General features: G+C 43.7%; 1 protein-coding gene across 1 annotated transcript in view; it reads left to right on the forward strand.

The window, feature by feature from the left end:
• The window catches only part of ank3b (ankyrin 3b), a 439,316-nt gene that overhangs the window by 244,581 nt on the left and 170,859 nt on the right, over positions 1 to 23,876 (forward strand). The window contains exons 13-17 of the mRNA XM_068052458.1: positions 8,615 to 8,713; positions 13,990 to 14,187; positions 15,520 to 15,618; positions 17,569 to 17,667; positions 23,546 to 23,743. Coding sequence (XP_067908559.1) covers positions 8,615 to 8,713; positions 13,990 to 14,187; positions 15,520 to 15,618; positions 17,569 to 17,667; positions 23,546 to 23,743 — 693 coding nt within the window. The remainder of the gene's footprint in view (positions 1 to 8,614; positions 8,714 to 13,989; positions 14,188 to 15,519; positions 15,619 to 17,568; positions 17,668 to 23,545; positions 23,744 to 23,876) is intronic.

A 23,876-nucleotide genomic window follows, 5' to 3' on the forward strand; every position in this document is an offset into this window, starting at 1 on the left:
CCATGCATCCGCTGCCCTTGTCCTTCTAAGTGGTAGAGGTCGCGGGGTTGGAAGGTGTTGTCAAAGAGCCTTGGTGAGTTGCTGCGGTTCATCTTTTAGATGGTACACATTGCCACCACTGTGCGTCAGTGGTGGAGGGAGTGAATGTTGAGGGTGGTGGATAGGGTGCAAATCAAGTGGGCTGCTTTGTCCTGGATGGTGGCAAGCATCTCAAGTGTTGTTGGAGCTGCACCCATCCAGGCAAGTATTCCATCACACTGCTGACTTTTGATGTTTTAGATTTAGAGATCCCGCACTGAAACAGGCCCTTCGGCCCACCGAGTCTGTGCCGACCATTAACCACCCATTTATACTAATCCTACACTAATCCCATATTCCTACCACATCCTCACCTGTCCCTATATTCCACTACTAGCTACCTATACTAGGGGCAATTTATAATGGCCAATTTACCTATCAACCTGCAAGTCTTTGGCATGTGGGAGGAAACCGGAGCACCCGGAGAAAACCCACGCAGACACAGGGAGAACTTGCAAACTCCACACAGGCAGTACCCAGAATTGAAACCGGGTCACTGGAGCTGTGAGGCTGTGGTGCTAGCCACTGTGCCGCCCCTACAAGAGACCCACTGAGAGACAAAAAATCTGTCTATCTCAGCCTTAAATGATGGAGCATCCACATCCCACTGGGGTAGAGAATTCCAAAGATTCACAACCCTTTGAGTGAAGTAATTTCTCCTCATCTCAGTCCTGAATAATTGGCCCCTTATCCTGAGACTGTGTCCCCGTGTTCTAGATTCCCTGACAAGTGGGAACAATCTCTCAGCTTATACCCTCTCAAGCCCTTTCAGAATCTTGTATGTCTCAATTAGATCACTTCTTATTCTTCTAAACTCAGAGAATATAGGCCCAATTTACTCAGCCTCTCATCGTAGCACAACCCTCTCATCCCAGGGACCAATGTAGTAAGTCTTCGCTGCACTGCCTGCAGTGCAAGTATATTTTTCTTAAGTGTAGAGACCAAAACTGCACACAGTATTCCAGGTGCGGTCTCACTAAAGCCCTGTACGATTTTTGTAAGACTTCTTTCTTCCTGTACTCCAATCCCCTTTCAATAAAGGCCAACAGACCACTTGCCTTCTTAATAGCATGCTGCACCTGCATGTTAACTTGTTGCGTTCCTTGTACGAGTACCCCCAAGTCTCTCTGAACATCAACACTTACCAGATTCACACCTTTTAAAAAAAAAAATTCTGCTTTTCTATTTTTACGACCAAAGTGAACAACTTCACACTTCCCTACATTATACTCCATTTGCCATCTTGTTGCCCACTCACTTAACCTGTCTATATCTTTTTGCAGCCTCTCTACACCCTCCCTGCAGCTTACCTTTCCACCGAGCTTTGTATCATCAGCAAACTTAGATACGTTATTCTCTGTCTCTTCATCCAAGTCGTTAATATAGATTGTAAATAGCTGAAGCCCCAGCACTGATCCTTGCAGCCCCCCACTATTCACTGCCTGCCAACTTGAAAATGCCCCATTTATGCCCACTGTCTGCTTCCTGTCTGTTAACCAATCCTCTATCCGTGCTAATACATTACCCCCAACACCATGAGCCCTTATCTTGGCCATTAATCTTTTATGTGGCATCTTATCGAATGCCTTTTGAAAATCCAGGTATACTCCATCTACTGGTTCCCCTTTATCTTCCTGACAAGTTACACCCTTAAAAAACTCTAATGCATTTATCAAACAGGATCTCCCTTTAGTAAAACCATGCTGACTTGTTCTAATCATACTATGCTTTTCTAAGTGCAATGTTTAGACTTCTTTATTAACAGTTTCCAGCATCTTCACAATGACTGATGTTAGGCTAACTGGCCTGTAGTTCCCTGTTTTCTCTCCACCTCCTTCCTTGAAAAGTGGTGTAACCATTTGCCAACTTCCAATCTGACAGGACCATTCCTGAATCTAAGGAATTCTGGAAAATCATAGCCAGTGCATCCACTATCTCTGTAGCTATCTCTTTCAGAACCCTAGGATGTAGCCATCTGGCCCCAGGGACTTCTTAGATTTTAGTCCCTCGAGTTTCTCCAATACTTGCTCTCGGCTGATATCAATATCCTTAATTTCCTGTCTCTTTTTAGCCCCTAGATTACTGCCTATTTCTGGTATGGAATGTGTGTCTTCTACTGTGAAGATAGACACAAAATATTTGTTCACTGCCTCTGCCATTAGCTCTTTCCCCATGATGATTTCTTCTGTCTCTGCCTCTAAGGGACCACCGTCTACTTCAGCTACTCTCTTCCTTTTTATGTACTTATAAAAGCTCTTACAATCTGTTTTATATTGCTGGCTAGTTTACTCTCAGATTCTATTTTGTCACTTTTTTTCAACTTTTTGGTGACCCTTTGCTGGTTTCTATAACATTCCCAATCCTCAGACTAGCTACTATTTTCTGCAACATTGTAAGCCTCTTCTTTTAGCCAAATACTCTCCTTAACTTTCTGAGTGAACCATGGATGGGTCTTTCTTGATGAGTTTTTGTTTTTGAACAGAATGTACTTTTGTTGAACCCTTAGAATTGTTTCTTTAAATGTTTCCCATTGTTCATTTACCGCCATACTAAAGGCCTGCTCAGGTCTGCAAATGAAACCCAACCCGAGCCCAACAGAACCACGTCCAACCCGGCCCGAGTCCTTTGATTTTTTTCCCGTGCCCGAACTGACCCGACCTAACCACTGGAATAAAGTTGATTATATTAACGAGGTTGTGCTGTACCTTGGATAGTCACTCACTGCAGACTAGTGTGGAGTCCAAATGCACGTTTCCTGCTTTGACATCCTGGCTGTCACTGTGTCCGACCCAGCCCGATCCGACCCGAGCCCAAATGCCGGACCCAGAAGAGCGATCCGACCTGAACCCAACACGTGGTCGGGTTTGGGTCGGGTAGCCATGCTCTACGCCATATCTTCCAGTCTTATTTACCCAATTAACCTTAGCCAGTTCTCCCCTCATACCTTTGTAATTGGTTTTGTTTAAGTTTAAGATTCTTGTTTGTGATAGAAATGTGTCACTTTCAAACTTAACGTGAAAGTCAATGGTATTATGATGATTATTTCCCAGTGGATCTTTTACTATGACATTGCTTATTAACCCTGCTTCCTTACACATAACGAGATCTAAGATAACTTTATCCCTAATCGGTTCTCCAACCTATTGCTCCAAGAAACTGTCACAAAAGCGTTCTCCAAATTCATACTTGCCGCAGAATTCCGAGCCTCTGACTTGCTCTTGTAGCCACAGCATTTCTGTGGCTGGTCCAGTTCAGTTTCTGTTCAATGGTAACCCCCAGGATAGTGGGAGATTCAGCGATCGTAATGCCATTGAATGTCAAGGGGAGATGGTTAGATTCTCTCTTGTTTGAGATGGTCGTTGCCCACCACTTGCGTGGCGCGTAAGTTACTTGCCACTTATCAACCCAAACCTGGATGCTGTCCAGGTCTTGCTGCATAAGGACATGGGCTGCTTCAGTATCTGAAGAGTCGCAAATGGTGCTGAACATTGTGCCATCATCAGCAAACACCCCCACTTCTGACCTTATGGAGGGAAGGTCATTGATGAAGCAGCTGAAGATGTTTGGGCCTAGGACGCTACTCTGAGGAACTGCTGCAGTGATGTCCTGGAGCTGAGATGATTGACCTCCAACAACCACGACCATCATCCTTTGTGCTAGGTATGATTCCAACCAGCGGAGAGTTTTTCCCCTGATTCCCATTGACTCCAGTTTTGCTAGGGCACTTTGATGCCATACTCAGTCAAATGCTGCCTTGATGTCAAGAGCAGTCACTCTCACCTCACCTCTGGAGTTCAGCTCTTTTGTCCATGTTTGAACCAAGGCTGTAATGAGGTCAGGAGCTGAGTGGCCCTGGCGGAACCCAAATTGAGCGTCAATGAGCAGGCAATTGCTGAGCAAGTGTCTCTTGATAGCACTGTCGACCACCCCTTCCATCACTTGGCTGATGATTGAGATTAGATTGATAGGGCGGTAATTGGCCGGTTGGATTTGTCCTGCTTTTTGTGCACAGGAGATACCTGGACAATTTTCCACATTGCCAGGTAGATGCCAGTGTTGTAGCTGCACTGGAACTGCTTGGATAGGGGCGCAGCAAGTTCTGGAGCACAGATCTTCAGTACTATTGCCGGAATATTGTCACGGCCCGTAGCCTTTGCAGTATTCATTGCCTTCAGTCGTTTCTTGATATTACGCGGAGTGAATCGAATTGGCTGAAGACTGGCATTTGTGATGCTGGGGACCTCAGGAGGATGCCAAGATGGATCATCCACTCAGCACTTTTGGCTGAAGATTGTTGCAAATGCTTCAACCTGGTCTTTTGCATTGATGTGCTGGGCTTTCCCATCATTGAGGATGGGGGTATTTGTGGAGCAGCCTTTTCCTGTTAGCTATTTAATTGTCTGCCACCATTCACGACTGAATGTGGCAGGACTACAGAGCTTAGATCCGATCCATTGGTTGTGGGATCGCTTAGCCCTGTCAATCGCTTGCTGCATCCGCTGTTTGGCATGCAAGTAGTCCTGTGTTGCAGCTTCACCAGGCTGATACCTCATTTTTAGGAATGCCTGGTGCTGTTCTTGGCATGCCCTCCTGCACTCTTCGTTGAACCAGGGTTGGTCTCCCGGCTTGATGGAAATGGTAGATTGGGGGATATGCCAGGCCATGAGGTTACAGATTATGGTTGACTACAATTCTGCTGCTGCTGATGGCCCACAGTGCTTCATGGATGCCCAGTTTTCAGTTGCTAGATCTGTTTGAAATCTATCCCATTTCGCACAATGGTAGGTACCCTCAATGTGAAGACGGGATTTCTTCTCCACAAGGCGTGTGTGGTGGTCACTCCTACCAATACTGTCATGGACAGATGCATCTGCGACAGGTAGTTTGGTGAGGACGAGGTCAAGTAGGTTTTTCCCTCTTGTTGATTCCCCCACCACTTGCCGCAGACCTAGTCTAGCAGCTATGTCCTTTAGGACTCAGCCAGCTCGGTGAGTAGTGGTGCTACCGAGTCACTCTTGGTGATGGACATTGAAGTCCCCCTCAGTGCTTCTTCCAATTGGTGTTCAACATGGAGAAGCACTGATTCATCAGCTGAAGGAGGGCAGTTGATGGTAATCAGCAGGAAGTTTCCTTACCCATGTTTGACCTGATGCCATGATACTTCATGGGTCTGGAGTCAATGTTGAGGGCTCCCAGGGCAACTCCCTCCTGACTGTATACCACTGTGCTGTCACTTCTGCTGGGTTTGTCCTGCTGGTGGGACAGGACATACCCGGATGGTGATGGTTGTGTCAGGGACATTGTAAGGTATGATTCCATGAGTATGACTATGTCAGGCTCTTGCTTGACTAATCTGCGGGATAGCTCGCACAATTTTGGCACATGACCCCAGATGTTAGTGAGGAGGACTTTGCAGGTTCGATAGGGCTGGGTTTGCCTTTGACGTTTCTGGTGCCTAGGTTGGTGCCGGGTGGTTTGTCCGGTTTTATTCCTTTTCTTATACTTTGTGCCTACTCTTTGTTTCCTCTGAGCTAGCCAATCTTCTGTCCAATATGTTACCCCCTACACCATGAGCATTTATTGTCCGCAATAACTTTTGATGGGGCACCTTATCAAATGCCTTCTGGAAATCTAAGTACAGTTCATCCACCTGTTCCGCTTTATCCGCAGCACATGTTACTTCTTCAAAGAACTCCAATAAATTGGTTAAACATGATTTCCCTTTCACAAAACCATGTTGACAGTGCCTGATTACCTTAAATTTTTTGAAGTGCCCTGATATAACGTCTTTAATAATAACTTCTAATATTTTCCCTATAACAGATGTTAAACTAACTGGCCTGTAGTTTCCTGCTTTCTGTCTCCCAGCCTTTTTGAATAAAGGAGTTACATTAGCTATTTTCCAATCTAATGAAACCTTTCCCGAATCTCGGGAATTTTGGAAAATTAAAACCAACACATCAGCTATCTTACTAGCCACTTCTTTTAAGACCCCAGGATGAAGTCAATCAGGACCTGGGGACTTGAAAGCCCGCAGCTCCAACAATTTGCTCAGTACCACTTCCCTGGTGTTCGTAATTTTCTTGAGTTCCTCCCTCCCTTCCATTTCCTGATTTAAAGCTATTTCTGGGATGTTACTTGTATCCTCTATAGTAAAGACTGCTGCAAAATACCTGTTTAATTCATCTTCTATCTCCTTATTTTCCATTATTAATTCCCCAGACTCGCTTCTATAGGACTAACGCTCACTTTGTTAATTCCTTTCTGTTTTAAATATCTATAGAAACCCTTATTGTTATATTTCTAGCCAGCTTTCTCTTGTACTCTAATTTTCCCGACTTAATAATTTTTTCGTCATTCTTTGGTATTTTTTATATTCTGTCCAATCTTCTGACCTGCCACCCATCTTTGTGCAATTATATGCTTTTTCTTTAAATTTGATACTATCTTTAACTTTTTTAGTTAACCACAGATGGTGGGTCCTCCGCTTAGAATTTTCTCATAATTGAATTTATTTAAGTTCAAAAAACTAGTCTTTCTGGAATCTACAGCTGTCCTCGTCATGATCAACTACACAGCCAATTTTTGTGTCATCAGCAAATTTCCCAATCGTGCCTCCCACATTTAAGTCCAAATCATTAATATTGAGGGAGGATGTTAAGAGGGTTAGAAGAAGTGAGAGACCTTGGAGTGCATGTCCACAGGTCCCTGAAGGTGGCAGGACAGGTAGATAGAGTGGTGTAGAAGGCATATGGAATGCTTTCCTTTATTTGCCGAGGTATAGAATTCAAAAGCAGGGATGTAATGCTGGAACTGTATAAAACGCTGGTTAGGCCACAGTTGCAGTATCGCATGCAATTCTGGTCACCACATTACAGAAAGGACATAATTGCTCTGGAAAGAGTGCAGAGGAGATTTACAAGAATGTTGCCAGGGCTCAAAAGTTGCAGCTATGAGGAAAGATTGGATAGGCTAGTGTTGTTTTCCTTAGAACAGAGGAGGTTGACGGGTAACTTAATAGAGATGTACAAAATTATGAGGGGCCTAGATAGAGTAGACAGGAAGGATCTGTTTCCCCTTGCGGAGAGGTCAATTACCAGGGGGCACAGATTTAAGGTGATTGGTAGAAGGATTAGAGGGGACATGAGGAAAAACTTTTTCACCCAGAGGATGGTGGGTGTCTGGAATTCACTGCCAGGAATGGTGATGGAGGCAGAAACCCTCAATTCTTTTAATGGGTACCTGGACATGCACCTGAAATGTTGTAACTGGCAAGGCAATGGACCAGGTGCTGGAAGTTGGGATTAGATTGGGCGGCTAGTTTTTTTTTCTGTCGGCATGGACCGACAGGCTCAATGGCCTCGTTCTGTGCTGTAATTTTTCTATGGTTCTAGTCTTAGACCCACTCTTCTCCCTCAAACTGAATGTAAAATTCAATCATATTATGATCGCTGCTGCCTCGGGGCGCCTTAACCATGAGGTCATTAATTAATTCTATCTGTCTGTCACTATGAGGTCATTAATTGATCCTATCCTAACTATAACGTTATTCAATTGTTTCTCCTCACAAATTCAACATCTGTATGTTCATGAGAATCTCCCTCTATGCTTACGTTGGGAGATCCCCCGAATTATAGATGTTGCCATACTGTTGCTGATTTGTACAAGTGATGGAAGTCACAGACCACTTTCAGCAGAAAGCCTGTTGTTTGGGCTTGTAAACAACTGGGTTAAAAAAAAATAGTCACAGGGATTTGCAGCTACGCTTAACGGCCTAGAATATCTGTGAACTGAATCAATTTGATGATGCATGTAGGGAGAGAATGGTATTCGGCTGGGTTTTTTGTTTAATTCATTTTTGGGATGTGGGTATCACTGGCAAGGCCGGCATTTATTGCCCATTCTTAGTTGCCCTGAGAAGATGGTGGTGGCTCGCATCCTTGATCCACTGCAGTCCGTGTGTTAAAGGTACTCTCATGGTGCTGTTTAAGTGGTTTGATACAATCGAGTGGCCTGCAAGACCAACTTGAGAGGGCAGTTAAGAGTCAAGCACGTTGGTGTGGGATTGAAGTCACATGTAGGTCAGAAGGGATAAGGTCAGGGCATAGCTAAGATGGGATTTGAATACGAGGATGAAAATTTGATTGAGACATTGCTGAACTAGGAACACACCATGAGAAACATGTTAATGTTGTAGAAAGATGTGAAGAAACTGAAAAATTTAGCATCATAAAAATGCGAGCGCTGTCTGCACCTGTTTTGCCAGACCCATCAAATTGTGGGGTGGCGGGGGAGGAGGGAGGTGTAATGAGGTGATGCGTTGGTGTCTTGCTCAGTCAGGGTTCAGGTTGGAGAATTAGGTGTGGAAAATCGGAAATGCTTCAACTCTCAAAAGCTGATCGTTACCCCATCCATACGCTGCTGAGCAAGCGTTTGAATCCGGAAATGGAGCATCGCGAACATTTACTCTAAATTTTACGAGTGGCATGAAATTGGTTTTATTTATAACCCATGTCCCACATTTGCTGTGTTTCAGAGAGGAGAAACAGCACTGCATATGGCTGCCAGGGCAGGACAAGCGGATGTGGTCCGTCATCTTGTTCAGAACGGAGCTCAGGTGGAGGCGAAAGCTAAGGTAAAAAAAAAAGTAAAATCGAGCATCGAAGTGTCCCACTTCAGCAAGGCTGAAAAATGAGTTAGCCTTTTGGTCAAAGTGAAATCATCAGTGTTTCGGGGAAGGAAAGAAAAGCCCAGGAGAGTTTTGTGTAGCTTTTACTACGTGTGATGCCAAGTATGGCCATGATGTGACTTAATGCAGCTTCGGCTATTACAGTGTCTAAATGTTACCACAACATGTTTATTGGCACCTTGCACCAACGTGGCCTGAACCTTATTCAAAAGGGACATTGACCCTTTAGATATACTAGTCCTGAGTGAATCTGGAGGCTGATTCAACAGGCCTCAGAACACAGCTGCCTAAGAGATGGATTTCACTGGTGAACAAACCTAATTACACTTTCCTGCCTTTTGACAGCAACAGAATGACAAATGTAGCTCCAGTATTTAAAAAAAGGAGTAAATCAGACGGGACCTGGCAGCTACAGGCCGGTAAATCTAACATCCATAGTGGGGAAAGAAAGTGGTATGAGACACCCTAAAGAAATTTCTAAAGAGCACAGCTATCATTGGGAGCAATCAGCAATGGGCCACACCATACAAACCTACTGGAATACTTTGAGGGGATAACTGCGCTCGTGTGGGAGGTGGGGTGGGGGTGGGGGGCTGCGGTAATCCAGGAATTGTGATTTACTCGGATATTTCAAAAGGCTTTTGACAGAATTCGTCGTGTGAGGTTGGTAGGGAACGTTAAGGCTAATGGAATGAATGACAAACTGCTGAGTTGGACTTGGAAATGACTTGGCAACAAAAGACAGGGGCTGCTCATCAATGGGACCAGGCATGTTCCCTAGGTGAATGATGTTATGAAATAGGGAGTCTCTAGTAGTAACTTTGCTGATGACACAGAACTATGTGGGTATTTAGCAGATAGAAAATAAATTGATTATATCAAAAAAGATGGAACAATTATGTAAGTGGGCTGATAAATCTCAGGCGATGCATAGAGATGGAGGTGGCAGAAAACATGTATTTACTAAGAAAGGGTCTCAACTTAGATAAGTCAGTGGGACTGTGGGCAAAGCACAATGCCACTGGGATGTATTAAGTGCCTCCCATTAAAATTACAGCACTAAATTTACAGGTTGGTCATAGGAAAGATTCCTATTTTACAATAGGCCAGTAGAAATCCAGGCCCAGCCCCACAGCAACACATCAAGTGGCCCTTCTTAAAGAAGTGACAACACTGTTTTGTTAAAATGCATTGACTAAAATAACGGCATTTAATGAAAATTGTACAAACAGGGTAAATCAGAAGCAAATTCCACACAGTGTCCACTGGTCAGAGGAGGCATTCAGTGGACTGGTAGACACTGCTTGTTGGTGCTGAAGGGCAGACCAGACATTAACTATAGTTGGAAATGTGGGCCGGCAGTCAGAGGAAGGCAGGCGAGAGGTTATACAACCTGTGGATGGTAGGCTTGGTTGGGAGCAGGCCAACCACAAGGTCCTCCAATCTGCCAGGTGACCTGAGACGCTCTCTACTGGTAGGCCGCGAGGGGAAAGGATTTGGGAATGAATGCTGATCATAGCTTGAAAGTATATGGCCTTTAGAATGCTGTTAACAATAGGGAAAATCAGGTATTGAGGTGTACCTGGAGGACAGTGGATTGGTCAGAATTGGTCTCACTGTTGCACAGATCTAGCTCAAAGGAAGATGGTTGTGGTTGTTGGAGGTCAATCATCTGAGCTCCAGGACATCACTGCAGGAGTTCCTCAGGGTAGTGTCCTGGGCCCAACCATCTTCAGCTGCTTCATCAATGACTTTCCTTCAATCATCAGGTCAGAAGTGGGGATGTTCGCTGATGATTGCACAATGTTCAGCACCATTCGTGACTCCTCAGATACTGAAGCAGTCTGTGTAGAAATGCAGCAAGACTTGGACAATATCCAGGCTTGGGCTGATAAGTGGCAAGTAACATTCGCACCACACATGTGCCAGGCAATGACCATCTCGAACAAGAGAGAATCTAACCATCTCCCCTTGACGTTCAATGGCATTACGATCGCTGAATGCCCCACTATCAACATCCTAGGGGCTACCATTGACCAGAAACTGAACTGGAGTAGCCATATAAATACCGTGGCTACAAGAGCAGGTCGGAGGCTAGGAATCCTGAGGTGAGTAACTCACCACCTGACTTCCAAAAGCCTGTCCACCATCTACAAGGCACAAGTCAGGAGTGTGATGGAATACTCTCCACTTGCCTGGATGGGTGCAGCTCCAACAACACTCAAGAAGCTCGACACCATCCAGGACAAAGCAGCCCACTTGATTGGCACCCCATCTACAAACATTCACCTGCTCCACCACCGACGCACAGTGGCAGCAGTGTGTACCATCTACAAGATGCTCTGCAGCAATACACCAAGGCTCCTTAGACAGCACCTTCCAAACCCAAGACCTCTGCCAACTAGAAGGACAAGGGCAGCAAATACATGGGAACACCACCACCTGCAAGTTCCCCTCCAAGTCACACACCATCCTGACTCGGAACTATATCGCCATTCCTTCACTGTCGCTGGGTCAAAATCCTGGAACTCCCTTCCTAACAGCACTGTGGGTGTATCTACCCCACATGGACTGCAGCGGTTCAAGAAGGCAGCTCACCACCACCTTCTCAAGGGCAATTAGGGATGTGCAATAAATGCTGGCCTGGCCAGCGATGCCCACATCCTATGAAAGAATTTTGAAAAAAGATCAATGGTGAGGCCAAATATGGAGTGCAGTTTTGGCTCGTGTTGGGGAAATTTTAACCCCAAAAAACGTTGGGTTTGAGTTAGTTGGGAGGTTATAGTGTTACAAGTCTGAATCCCGACCCCAACCCACCTCCAATCTGCACATTTCCAGTTTTAACGGAGGCAGGATATTGGGGCGGACAGCCAGGAGGCAGGTTGGTAATTTAAATATTATGATGAGGCTGCGTGCCCTATTTTATGCATCATTTTAAATTTAACTCTGGATGACTGGGTTTTCTGAGCCTCGGGAAATCTTGTAGCTACAGGAAGATGAGGACTGTTGGACCAAGGTAAGTTGCTTTCTACTTACCTGCTGGATTCAGTAAATCTGCCTCGCTAACCCCCCGTGATAGGACACCAAACCAATCCCTCCGATCGCTCCTCAATATTTCTACCCCAAACCCGAGACCTCAAACTTCCCCATCCTTAGATCTCCATCTCTCTTCTTCCTCCCCTTGAGGCCTTTGACCATTTCCCTTTCAGCCCCCCGAGGACTCCAACTTCCCCGCGACTGAGGTCTCCTATCTCCCTGTCCCTGCCCGAGGTCCCACTCAAACCTCTGAACGCCGATACTCCCCTAAAGCCTACAATTCCCTCCCGTCACCGGGCCTCCAACCCTCCCTGGGATCTATTTATCTGGTCCTGCAGCCTCTTCTCCAATGCTCCCCACCTGAACGGAAACCAAGCCAGTCAGTCAGGCTGGCATCCAGGCATGGAACCTGTCACTGATGTAACACGCACGCCATGGAGTTAAAATTCCACACCATGTGAGGAAACCCAGACCTCCGAATTTCCCATGTGCAACCTCGTGCCCCCGCCCCCATGCCTCAGAAAAGGATGAAGAGGATCATTCAAGGCCTTTAGGGGACAATTGTATGAAGAATGTTTCAAGGGACTTACTGATTTTCATTGTGGGGAGGAAGTGAGGCTGACCCATGATCCAGGTGTTAAAATAACAAAAGTTTCAATCAAGCAAATTATGTAAGCTGGATGATGATCATTGGAACAGAAAACAAAACTTGTAGTCTTCAAGAAAGGTTAAAGTTTTAAACAAGCTTTTCCCAAATATGACACGCAGAACAGACTCTCAGAGAAGAGAGCAGATACTGGTCAGATGGTAGCGTTAAATGGGAGCTAGATCAGTATCTGTTGAGAAGGGAGATAGAATCATACAGTAGTGGAGGAGGCCATTCAGCCCATCATGCCTGTGGCAGCTCTTTGAGGGAGCAGTCTAATTAGACCCCTCCCCTGCCCTTTAACCATAGACCTGAAAATGTTTATTTTTCAATTATGTATTCGATTCCCAGATATCAGCAAACCTGCTTGATTATTTTCCCAGGGGAAGTAGAGGAAGAACCATATTGTTTATTAAAATAGTTGATCAGATTGTGGGGAGGGAAGTCGGTGATAAAATAACCATCCAGGACTGTGGATGCAGCAGCCTTGATGGGTGTTTTGATTCCAAATTTTCTTTTTTTTCTTTCATTTTTTGTTATTGTGAATCTCTCAAAATGAGTTCAACTGTTCCTCACACACTGGTCCGACAGCAGAGTGCCAGAATGGTAAAATCCTGCTATTAATCTAGAGATACTCTCGGTCACAGGGTTAGAAACTGCATCTTGAGCACAAACTTCAAAGGTTACATGACTGAGTGAACCCACCTACTCATGAACCTTCATAAAAAGATTGCACTCCAGAAAGTGCTAAGGGTAACTTTGTCATCTCTGTTCAGTGCCAAATAAAATTTCTCCTCAGCCATGGAACCTTCTTGCACTATAACTCTTTGATAGATGATTTTGTATGATGTTAACCTTTTGTTTTCTGTTGGTTTCGCACATGGAAGAAGTTCCAAATGGAGAAGTCTAGTAGCTGTAGAGTTCTGAGTTGAAAACCTCAGTTTGAATGCAGCATCAATGGGGATACAGCCAGGACTAAATCCACTCGATGGATTGTGATTGTCCTCAACCCTTAGGTGCAGAATTTCGTGGTCCGTATGTCTGCAGGTGGGAGGTTGTCGTGTGCCAGTGAATGTGTCTTTTATTGGTTGCTGAGGAGCAATGCTCTCAACAGTTCTAATGGAGGTTGCCTCCTCTCCCAGGGACAGAGAAAGGACAGAGGGGAGCTGGGAAAAAGACAGCAATTCGGGTAGTAATTTATCTAGGGCAACAGTGGATTGACAAATGTTTTATGCTCTGCACAATGATCTTTTGGTTTGAAGTCAATGGTTCAAAAAAAACAGAAGAATGTAGTGTGGGCTACCGATTCGCTATCCCCTGTTGTGTGCAACCCAAAAGTCAAATTTCTGCCCCATCATCTCCACGGACAAATACCACATACCGTGTCTGTTTTATATTTGGTAATTACTGCTATTTCATCAGCACACATTTCAGATTGTACAAAGGTTGCCTTAGCCCAACCATTGTTTTGTCTGACGATTGTGCCTTTGCAATGGGACAGTGTTTTAAGTTGCCTTCTGACTTTCTTCACCACACACAGGATGACCAGACTCCGTTGCATATTGCATCTCGCTTGGGAAAGGCTGACATTGTGCAGCAGTTGCTGCAGCATGGGGCATCTCCTGATGCAGCCACCACCTCTGGCTACACACCACTGCACATCTCAGCTCGGGAAGGTCATGAAGACGTGGCCTCAGTTCTACTGGAACAGGGGGCTTCACTTTCTGTGAATACCAAGGTATAGCAGCTGAATACTTGTGATAGAGTTTACACTTTGGGCACAATTGGGAAATTGCCCCCAAAGTGCTTTGAAATTGCACTGGTCAGGTTACACTTCAAGTGCTGGCTAAAATTCATTCACATAATCACAAACGTAAAGTTTTTCATGAACCAGCACAGTCGGGCAGCATAATTGAACATAACTGTTTCTTTTTTTGTCCTTAATCTGAGATGTATTTAAAAGTGGTAACCTGGTACAGTTCTATTCATACAGCGGAGAATGGGTTTATCACCAAAAATAAGCATTTTTGATCAAGTTGTTTTCAGTACTCCACCTATGAGTAACCTGATGTAAGATCACTTTAAAATATACTGAATCATTTAATAGTCAGTTTCTATTCAGTTTCTTCGTAAATTAAATATTTTTTGATATAAAAAAGCTTTTAAAATGTGCCAACTGCCTTTGCAACTAAGAAAATAAGAACTGACGAAAGGTCACAGACCTGAAACATTAACTCTGCCTCTCTCTCCACAGGTGCTGCCTGACCTGCTGAGTATTTCCAGAACTTTGTTTTTATTTCAGATTTCCAGTATCTGCAGTATTTTGCTTTTATTCCACAATCTTCTGTACTGGTTTGGCCAATTCTGCCTGAATTACGCTGATATTACAAACTTTAAATGAGTGGACACCTGACATTTTGGTTACTGAACTAGTCTTTAAATGCTTAATAACTTTAAATAAAGGAATTACTGCACTGTTTGGTTAATTTAATTTAGCCCTCTCTATTGGATACAAAACCTATTTGTAAAAGATTTTTCCCATTAATAATATCCATATTACTGGTGGAAATCTACAACTTTCATCCCCGAAAAGGCTATGGATGTTGGGGTCAATAGAAATTTCCAAGCCTGATCTTGAAGATTTTTATTTGTTAAGGGTATCAAGGGATATAGAGATATGGTGGGTAAATGGAGTTGAGGTGCAGTATAGCCAAGGATGAGTTCGACAGATTTTTGATTGTTAAGGGACTAAAGGGTTATTGGGGAGGGCAGGCCGGAAATTGGAGTTAAGGCCGCTGAATAGTGGAGCAGATCGGGGAGCTGAATCGTCTCATCCAGTTCCTATGTTTGCTTTTCTAAAGTTTGTTGCAATAACTGCAACATTTTGAATCATCTGGGGCTTACTATGCAAGTATCTACATAAGAACGTAAAAAGAGCAGGAATAGGCCATACGATCCTTCAAGCCTGCTCCACCATTCAGTAAGATCATGGCTGATCTTCCAGCATACAGCAGAGTTGTGTCTGAAGTAACGGGTATATATTTGATACCACTACACTGTCTCATTACAGAAAGGATTCACCCCACTCCATGTGGCTGCAAAGTATGGGAAAATGGAAGTGGCCAACCTTTTGCTTCAGAAATCTGCATCTCCCAATGCTTCTGGAAAGGTAACAGTCAGTGGCGTTCTTTTTAAAACTGTATTTATAATTGTGTCAGCCATGCCTCAATGGTAACACTCCCTCTTAGTCGGAAAATGGTGGGTTCAAGTCCAAGAGACTTGAACAAAATGTCTAGGCTGACTCTCCAGTACACTACTGAGAGACATTGTCTTGTCAGAAGTGCCATCCTTAGATGAGGTGTTAAAGCAAAACCCTGGCTTTTCTCTCAGGTGGATGTCAAAGATGCCATGGCACTATCCAGAGTTCTCTCTGGTGTCCTGGCAAATATTTATCCCTCAACCAACACCAGTAAAACAGATGGGCTGGTCATTATCACACTGCTGTTTGTGGGAATTTGCTGTGTGCAGATTGGTTGCTGTGTCTCCTACATTACAACAGTGACTTACACTACTCTTCAGAAGTACCTCATTGGCTGTAAAGTGCTTTTGGGAGTCCTGAGGTCATGAAAGGTGCTATCAAAATGCAGGGTTTTTTTCCTTTAGAGGTGTATGAGTTTTACAGTGATTGACCGGGTTAAGGCATCACATAGTCTGATACTAAGCACATAGGCCAGAATGGTTACGGGTTTATTTAATTAATCTTAACCAAGGTGGTAGTGGAACGGTTACAATTAAGCTCACATCCTCGCGTTAGCTGAAGTCATATGCTCATCTGTGATGGCTCCCTCTTCCCCCACCCCCACCTCCTGCTGGGTCAAATACCTAGCCAGTATTAATTGTTCAGCCACGCTTGTATTGAAGCTGAAATATTTTATACATCATAGAATTTCTAAGTGTCCTTAAGAATCTCAGATCCAAGTGATGTATTCCAGGCGAACCTCAGAGGTGCGTCAGTCATTCCTTTATAATGGCGTTGTGAAATGAACCAACCAAATGACACATGTGGCCAGGATGCAACCTTTCACCGTGATCATATTTGAACACTAGTTAACAATAAAACTGTGCAAAAGATCTTCATGTATTAAGCACACCAGTTATTTTGTGCAGCCAATTTTCTTTTTATTCGCTGCATCAAATCAGCATCTCACTTTACAGCATAAACAGGCAGATGTTAGAACCACCGAGACATTGTAGCAGACATTGCTCTGATCTCACATTAAATGTGTCAGCTGATTGAAGCTGCCCTAAGTCATCACTTTCTGCCTGCCTCCTATGCTGGTTTACAATGCAAACAGTTGATTGAAACTGCCTGAAGCCCCCATCAGCTGCTTGCACTGTTAAAACTCTGCTGTCAAGACTTTACTGAACCTCATTGTCTCCCAGTCCAGCAACGACTCGGTTTTAAAAATTCTCACCCATGTGCTTGAATCTCTCTATGGCCTTGTTCCCTGCCCCCCCACCCCCCATATCTCACTTACCTCCTCCAGCCCTACAACCCTTTGAAATCTCTGTGTTCCTCCAACTCTGGCCTCGTGTGCATCCGAGTTCCATTGCCTCATCAACTAGCGTCCCCACCGCATGAAGTGAGCATGCATCGGCTAACACGATGCCCGCTGTACATGATGGGCGGTAAATCCATCTGAATCAACTAAGACATTGTAGCAGAGCTTGACCTGATCTCAACAACAAGAACAACTTAGATTTATAAAGCGGGTTTGATGTTGTAAAATGTCCCAAGGTGCTTTATAGGAGAGTTATTAGACACAAATTTGACATTGAGCTTCATATTAGGACAGGTGACCAACAGCTTGGCCAAAGAGGTAGGTTTTAAGGGGCGTCTTAAAGGAAGAGAGCGAGGTGAAGAGACAGGGAGATTTAGAGAGGGAATTCCAGAACCAAGATGGCTGAAGGCATGGATGTTATTGGTGGGGGTGAATGTAACAAATTTGTTGTGTTAAAGCAGCCATGGAAACAGATTGAAAGGTCAAGTTGTCTTTATTCTCAGAAATTCCTGATTTGATCAGCCTATCTTACTAGCAGCCTTTTCTCCTCCTTTCAGAGTGGCCTGACTCCACTGCATGTGGCAGCACACTATGATAACCAGAAAGTGGCCCTTCTGCTACTGGACCAAGGAGCTTCCCCTCATGCTGCGGCAAAGGTACAGTGTACAGACAGCCAGGACGTGGGAAGTAGCAACGCGTGTGGAGAATAATCGCTATGTGGGGGTTTACATACTGAGAATACTATGGCTTTTAGTGGCATTGTACATACCCAGAAAATAGACCACTCGCTGGGAATGTACTGAATTTATCCAACAAAATCTGTTATAGTAATCAGTGACTGATAGTCTGGTGGCTAATGTTTGTGGTATGCTCTTTGAAATGACATGGGCATTATATTAAATGGCTACATTTTTTGTGGGATTTTTAAAAAACTTGTTTGCTGGGAACGTTCTATATTTTGAAGATGGAGAGATTACCTAAGATTCGTCTCATTGTTGGTTGGATGTGCCATTGACGTAAACCTGGCATGACAGGATACCAAGATAACTAGCTAGATAACAAGGTACATGATAATCTGTAACTAGCCTTGGATTTCATTCAGAGAATGTTGTATTCTGTAATTCCATCCTCTTCCTTAATTCCAACATTCAGCAGTCAGAATCCATGGACTGTATTTGTATAGATGTAACAGATGCATGTGGATTTTGGAGATGAGCAATGGATTCTGGTGGTCAAAAGGTTTTGTCAACCAGGTTGAAGTCCTGCTGATTAAGCCTTTATTAGTGATGATTATGATCATGGCAACAATACATTTCTCTTTTCAGAGGCATGTAGAACAAAACAAAATATTGAAAGCAACACCCGTTCAGTTCAGTAGATCCCCATCTGCATGCACCTTAGGATATGTCAGTTCATCGACATTAAGTTCAGTGTTACAAAGACCTTTTGAATGCAACTTGGATGGATGCAAATAAACTGCAGTTAAACGTAAAACTGGTACCTTATTGTGTGGATTTCATTCCTGGCCTATGTGCCTCTTTCTGTCTTGTTGCAAAATTTCTACCTTATGACTTTTTCATCTATTAGGAACAAAGGAACAAGAGAAGACCATTCAACTCCTTGCACCTGTTCATCATTGAATTAGATCTTGGGCCAATGTTCCTTTTAAGCTGCCCAGCAATCCAAAGTTCCCATGCAGGCTGAGTACAAGTCAACCCCTTTAAAGCATCCATGTGTGCTTGGCTGCGCAAAGAAATTTAAAGGGCCTGCACATTTCAATGAATCTGCTGTACCTGACAAAAAAAAAAGAGGGTACATTGATCTTGGCTCGTTCCATATCCCTCAATACCCTTACCGGACAAAAATCTATCAATCTCAGTTTTGAAATTATCAGCTGATCTCCTGCATTCTCTTTAGAGGAGAGAGTTCCATATTTCCATTACCTTTCGTGTGAAGAAATGCTTCCCGACGTCACCTCTGAATAGTCTAGCTCTAATTTTAAAGTTATGCCACTTGTTCTGGCCTCCCCCACCAGAGGAAACAGTTTCTATCTACCTTATAAAATTCTTTAATCATCTTAAACACCTCAATTAAACCATTGCTGAATCTTCAATACTCAAGGGGATACCATGCCTAGTTGATGCAATTTGTTCTCATAATTTAACCCTGGTATTCTGGTGATCTGTACTACACCGCCTCCAGGACTGAGACATGGTGCCCAGAGCTGAAGGCAGTACCCCAGATGCAGACTAACCAGAGCTTTATGCAATTGTAGCATAACTTCCACCCCTTTGTATCCCAGCCCTCTTGAGATAAAGGCCAACATTCCATTAGACTTTCAAATTATTTTTCGTACTTTTCCACTGGTTTTTAGTTTTTTTTACTTGAACCTCTAAATCTCTTCACTCATCTACAGTTCCGTGCTTCTCATCATTCAGAAATTACTCTGATCAATCTTCCTTGGATCCAGATGTCACTTGCACTTCCCCAGTTTGAACTCCATCTGCCACTGTTGTAGCCACTCACTTAATCTGTCTCAATTTCAAATGGGGGAAATTACTCGTGCTTCTTGCTATAGGTGAAACAATCCTATAACTAGATAGGAATGAGCAACAGAGACAGAACACAGGAACAAGACAAAGAGACAGGAATTTGGAGAGGCAGTATCAAATTTCTTATGTAGTCAAGTTAAAGTTGTAAGTTTTGAGTCCAAGTGGGGGTTGTAACTTTCTGAGCAGCTGGGAACGGTGGGCCCAGTAGCTCGCAGAAAACCTGCAAGTCTGGGTTTTAATTGGAGAAGAGGCCGCAGGACCAGGTAGGTCCAGTCCCAAGGGGGCCCAACCCCCTGCCCTGTCATGGGGGGCAGGGTCCAATCCCTGGCCCCGGAGGGGGGAGGCATCTGATGGGAAGAGCTTTCGGGGGGCCAGGGGAAACTCTCCTGTTCCTCCTGGCCCATAAGGAGTGCTTCCTGAAAATCCAACTGGCCACAGTAAAAACAGAAAAGCAGGTTAAATCCGAGGCGTCCAGCCTCATCAACATATTTATAATAACAAACCGCCTCCGGGGAGCAGTTTGGCTGACCACCTCTGTCCAGTCATCATAAAACCCAGAAGTCCACAGGTTGGAACTGGTCTCCCGACTTGCTTCTATTTTATTCAGATTTTAATCTCTCACCTGGTCCATCATATTAAAACTGTTCAAGTGTTCAAGACCCCCAAATCTGCAATCGTCAGCTGTTCTCCCCAACAGCAATGCAGGCAGACAGTACAACTCCGTGTTCAGTCACAGCAGTCCGAAAATCTACAAGTATCAATGGGGCAGAGGATGGGACACGTGTTTCACGAAGAGTACAAGTTATATCCAGGGCTTTGACATCAAAATACATTGCTTTTCCGTACATGACTTTTCAATCATGGTGTCACTGGTATTGTTTTCTTTTTCATTAAACATTGAATTCGAAGACTGAAGTATCACGTGAGACACCAGAAATGAACTAGATTCAGAAGTCGGCCATGACAAAGTACAGACAAGGAAGGCCATTCATCCCGTCTATCCACCTCTAGCCTTTCACCACAACACCCAGCTGTGCCTTCAATGATGTCCAGCTGCACGATTGCCTCAGATGTCTGTTCCATGTGTTGTTTGGTATCTGTGAGGAGAAGATCTTCCTGACAATAGTCCTAAATTTGCCACTTACCAGTTTGAATACTGTGTCCTCTTGTCCTACTGTGAACTTCCAGGTTTCCTTTTTCTACAACATATGTCATGTTTTTAAGGTGGAAGATCCCAGTCCTTCTAGTCCTTTCTCATAACTCAGTCTCCTAACTCTAAGGATCATTTCCTATGGCTCGACTCTGAATTGTCTCCACAGCTGAGGAATCTCCTTTGTGACCAAAACTGGACATAGCACTGAAGGCGTGATCTGCACCCAATTTCAGCACGACATCCTCAAACTTAAAATCTTCTGATTTCATAACTAAATCAGCATCTTATTTGTTTTGCTGATTGCTGTTCCACTTCACCTTCAGCTCGTTCATCAGCATACATAGAGCAAGGATGTTACTGAATTCTCCTCCAATGTCCAACAGTGAGCTCTACTTGGACACGCAGGATTCTAACCAATAGGTTCAGTGGTGACTGACACATATTCATTAACCTGTTAGCAACAACACAGAAATAAATTATGGTTACAGCAACGCTTGCTGGGAGTTTCCATGGTCTTTGTCTGGGAATCTTCCCTATACTTGGCATGGCAGGGCTCCATTTTACGAAATGGAATTTGACTCAATGCTAAATGGGATTCCGATTATTGCAGATGACCTACCGGAAGCCTCAGGCTCCTATGCTTCACATTACTGCAGGTTGCTTATTGTCAAATGCTTTAGAGCTTCCGATCACAAAATGTACCAGCTACCATGTACCATGTAGCCATGTACCATGGTTAAAACTGCCAAAATCGTGAGAAAATAAAAACAAATTGTGACGAGCAGCAACATTTTGTATGGTGATTGGCATTCTACTTGTGTGTGAGATCTGCAGCTCCTCCTGATTCTACCCAATTTCTAAAAAAATCTTTTGTGTTAATTTTTAAATAAAAACTCGATTTTTAGAAGAACATAGTCAAGTGGCGGGAATACATAGGATACTGAAAGTAAGAATACAGTTTACTAAATATAGGACCAAAAAAAGCTCTAATCACCACTTACAGGCATTGCAGCCCTCCTCCGAAGACAAATACAAAAACTAGCACAGTACCCTGAATATATTTAAAAACTTGCTGGAACAACTCACTATTTAAATGTCTCATTAGCTGCTTCTTGGTTTTCTGCTCAAACCATTTCCACTTTGCTGCACTGTCTGCACAAGTAACAAGCTGTCGCACCTAACATGAATTGGACACAGTGTCTGATTACTGTTCATAAATCCATGTAAACAGCTGCTTAACTCTGTGTGCATGTCTCTGTCCATCTATGTCTCTATCCATCTCTCTATCTCTTTGAGTCTATCTGTGTTCCTTGGAGTCCTCTCTACATTTCTGACTTTGCATCGCTCTCTCCCTATCCCCTTATATGTTTCTTTCTCTCTGTCTGTATCTGGATATATGTGAATATATATATATGCTTCGATTTAGATATGTTTAATCTGCACATTAAGTCTTGCATCTATTAAGCAGATATAAAACAAACAAAATATTACGCTTCAAACTGCCATACTTTATTACAGGTGGAAAACCTTTTTTTTTTAAAACACAACTTTGCATTAAATTTACTGACTTCCAATCAACATCAGTTTCTATCAGATCCAGTTCCTTGGATGCCTACAGGGAATACTTGAGAATTAGCCTTAGACAAGTCAGGTTAGTAGCTAAGTATCACAAGCATGTTCCAGACCACCCATGAGCAATGCCACAGGGTATCTGCTGATAACATATATTAACTATAAAACGTTTTGGCTGCTGTTGAATAAGAATGGTGGTGTTCTCAAAGATAGCACAAGATCAAAAGCAGCACCGTGGGGAAAGATTCCTTCGAGTCACAATTTTAGCATGCAGACCTCTTCTGAACGTTATTTCTAGTGAACTCGTAGACCTGTTCTTTTGGAATGCTTTTATGTTCTGACTAGCAATAATAAAAGTCTCAAAGTATTTACTCCCTCCCTCCACGACCACCCCAAACACACAACCACAATTTTGTATCCAGTTTTTAAAAATCTCTTTTTATAAACAAAAAGAGAGACTCTGTTCATTTTGAGCGTCTGACCCATTTGGGATTTGAGGCTCTTTAAAGTGGTTCTGTTAGTGTGGCCAACTGAAGCTTAACTCACTGAAGCGGAGATTCTGATTGGTGGAGTTTGTTACCCTACATAGTACTAGGTTTGCCAACTCTGGTCGGACATATCTCTCGAGATATCATCACATGACTTCGTGGCCCTAACCTCCCTGCCCCCACAGTCCTGCCGTTGGCCTCCCGATGTGTCTGTATCCGCGGGCACCGCCTTTCCATGCCAATTGGACAGCGAGCAGAACAGAGTCTTCATTACCCAATTGGATAATTGTTGACTGTCAGTCGAACAGCAGTTTTTCCATGTCTGATATTTTTATGACTGTCAAACAAAAGTGTTCAAATAAACTTCTTCTAAAAATCCAATCTTTTTTTATTGCCCCAGATATTTACCTCCCAGATTGCTCACAGCAGTCTTCTGGAGATCACTCTTGAATTCCTGGAGACTCCAAGGCAATCCTGGCAGGTTGGCAACCCTGTATAGTACCTGTCCCCGAGAGGGGAAGATGGGGCTTAAAACTCAACTTCTTCCAATGGGTAATGGAGAAGTGTGAATTAAAGAAATGCTTTTCGAGGTATTGAAAGATAAAATAAGAGCAATTGGTGATGCTTGGTGCATTTTAACAGTGCGAGTTTATGCTGAAAACTAAAACCCAATTTTGGCACAAGGAAGGGCGAATGCTACATTCGGCTAATTGAAGCTCCTTATTACCGGTTAGCATGGTTTCTTTTCTTTTCTTTGACTCTTTTGTAGAATGGCTACACTCCCCTGCACATAGCTGCTAAGAAGAATCAGATGGATATAGCAACGACTCTACTGGAATATGGTGCTGACACCAACACAGTGACCAAACAAGGCATTACACCCTTGCACCTTGCCGCACAGGAGGGGCACGTTGACATGGTGTCCTTGCTCCTGTCTCGGAATGCTGATGTAAACTTGGGAAACAAGGTTGGTGGCCTGCGAGCTTCATTCCTTATTGCTTTGCTTCTGCTCTTTCATTAATGAATTTGTTGACTGCATTTTTCTCTGCCGTGGCAACCTGTTTCTATTGTTTTACAAGTCTGTATCCATTGAGTGCATG

The sequence above is a fragment of the Heterodontus francisci genome, chromosome 20, assembly GCF_036365525.1.
Source record: "Heterodontus francisci isolate sHetFra1 chromosome 20, sHetFra1.hap1, whole genome shotgun sequence".
NCBI lineage: Eukaryota > Metazoa > Chordata > Chondrichthyes > Heterodontiformes > Heterodontidae > Heterodontus > Heterodontus francisci.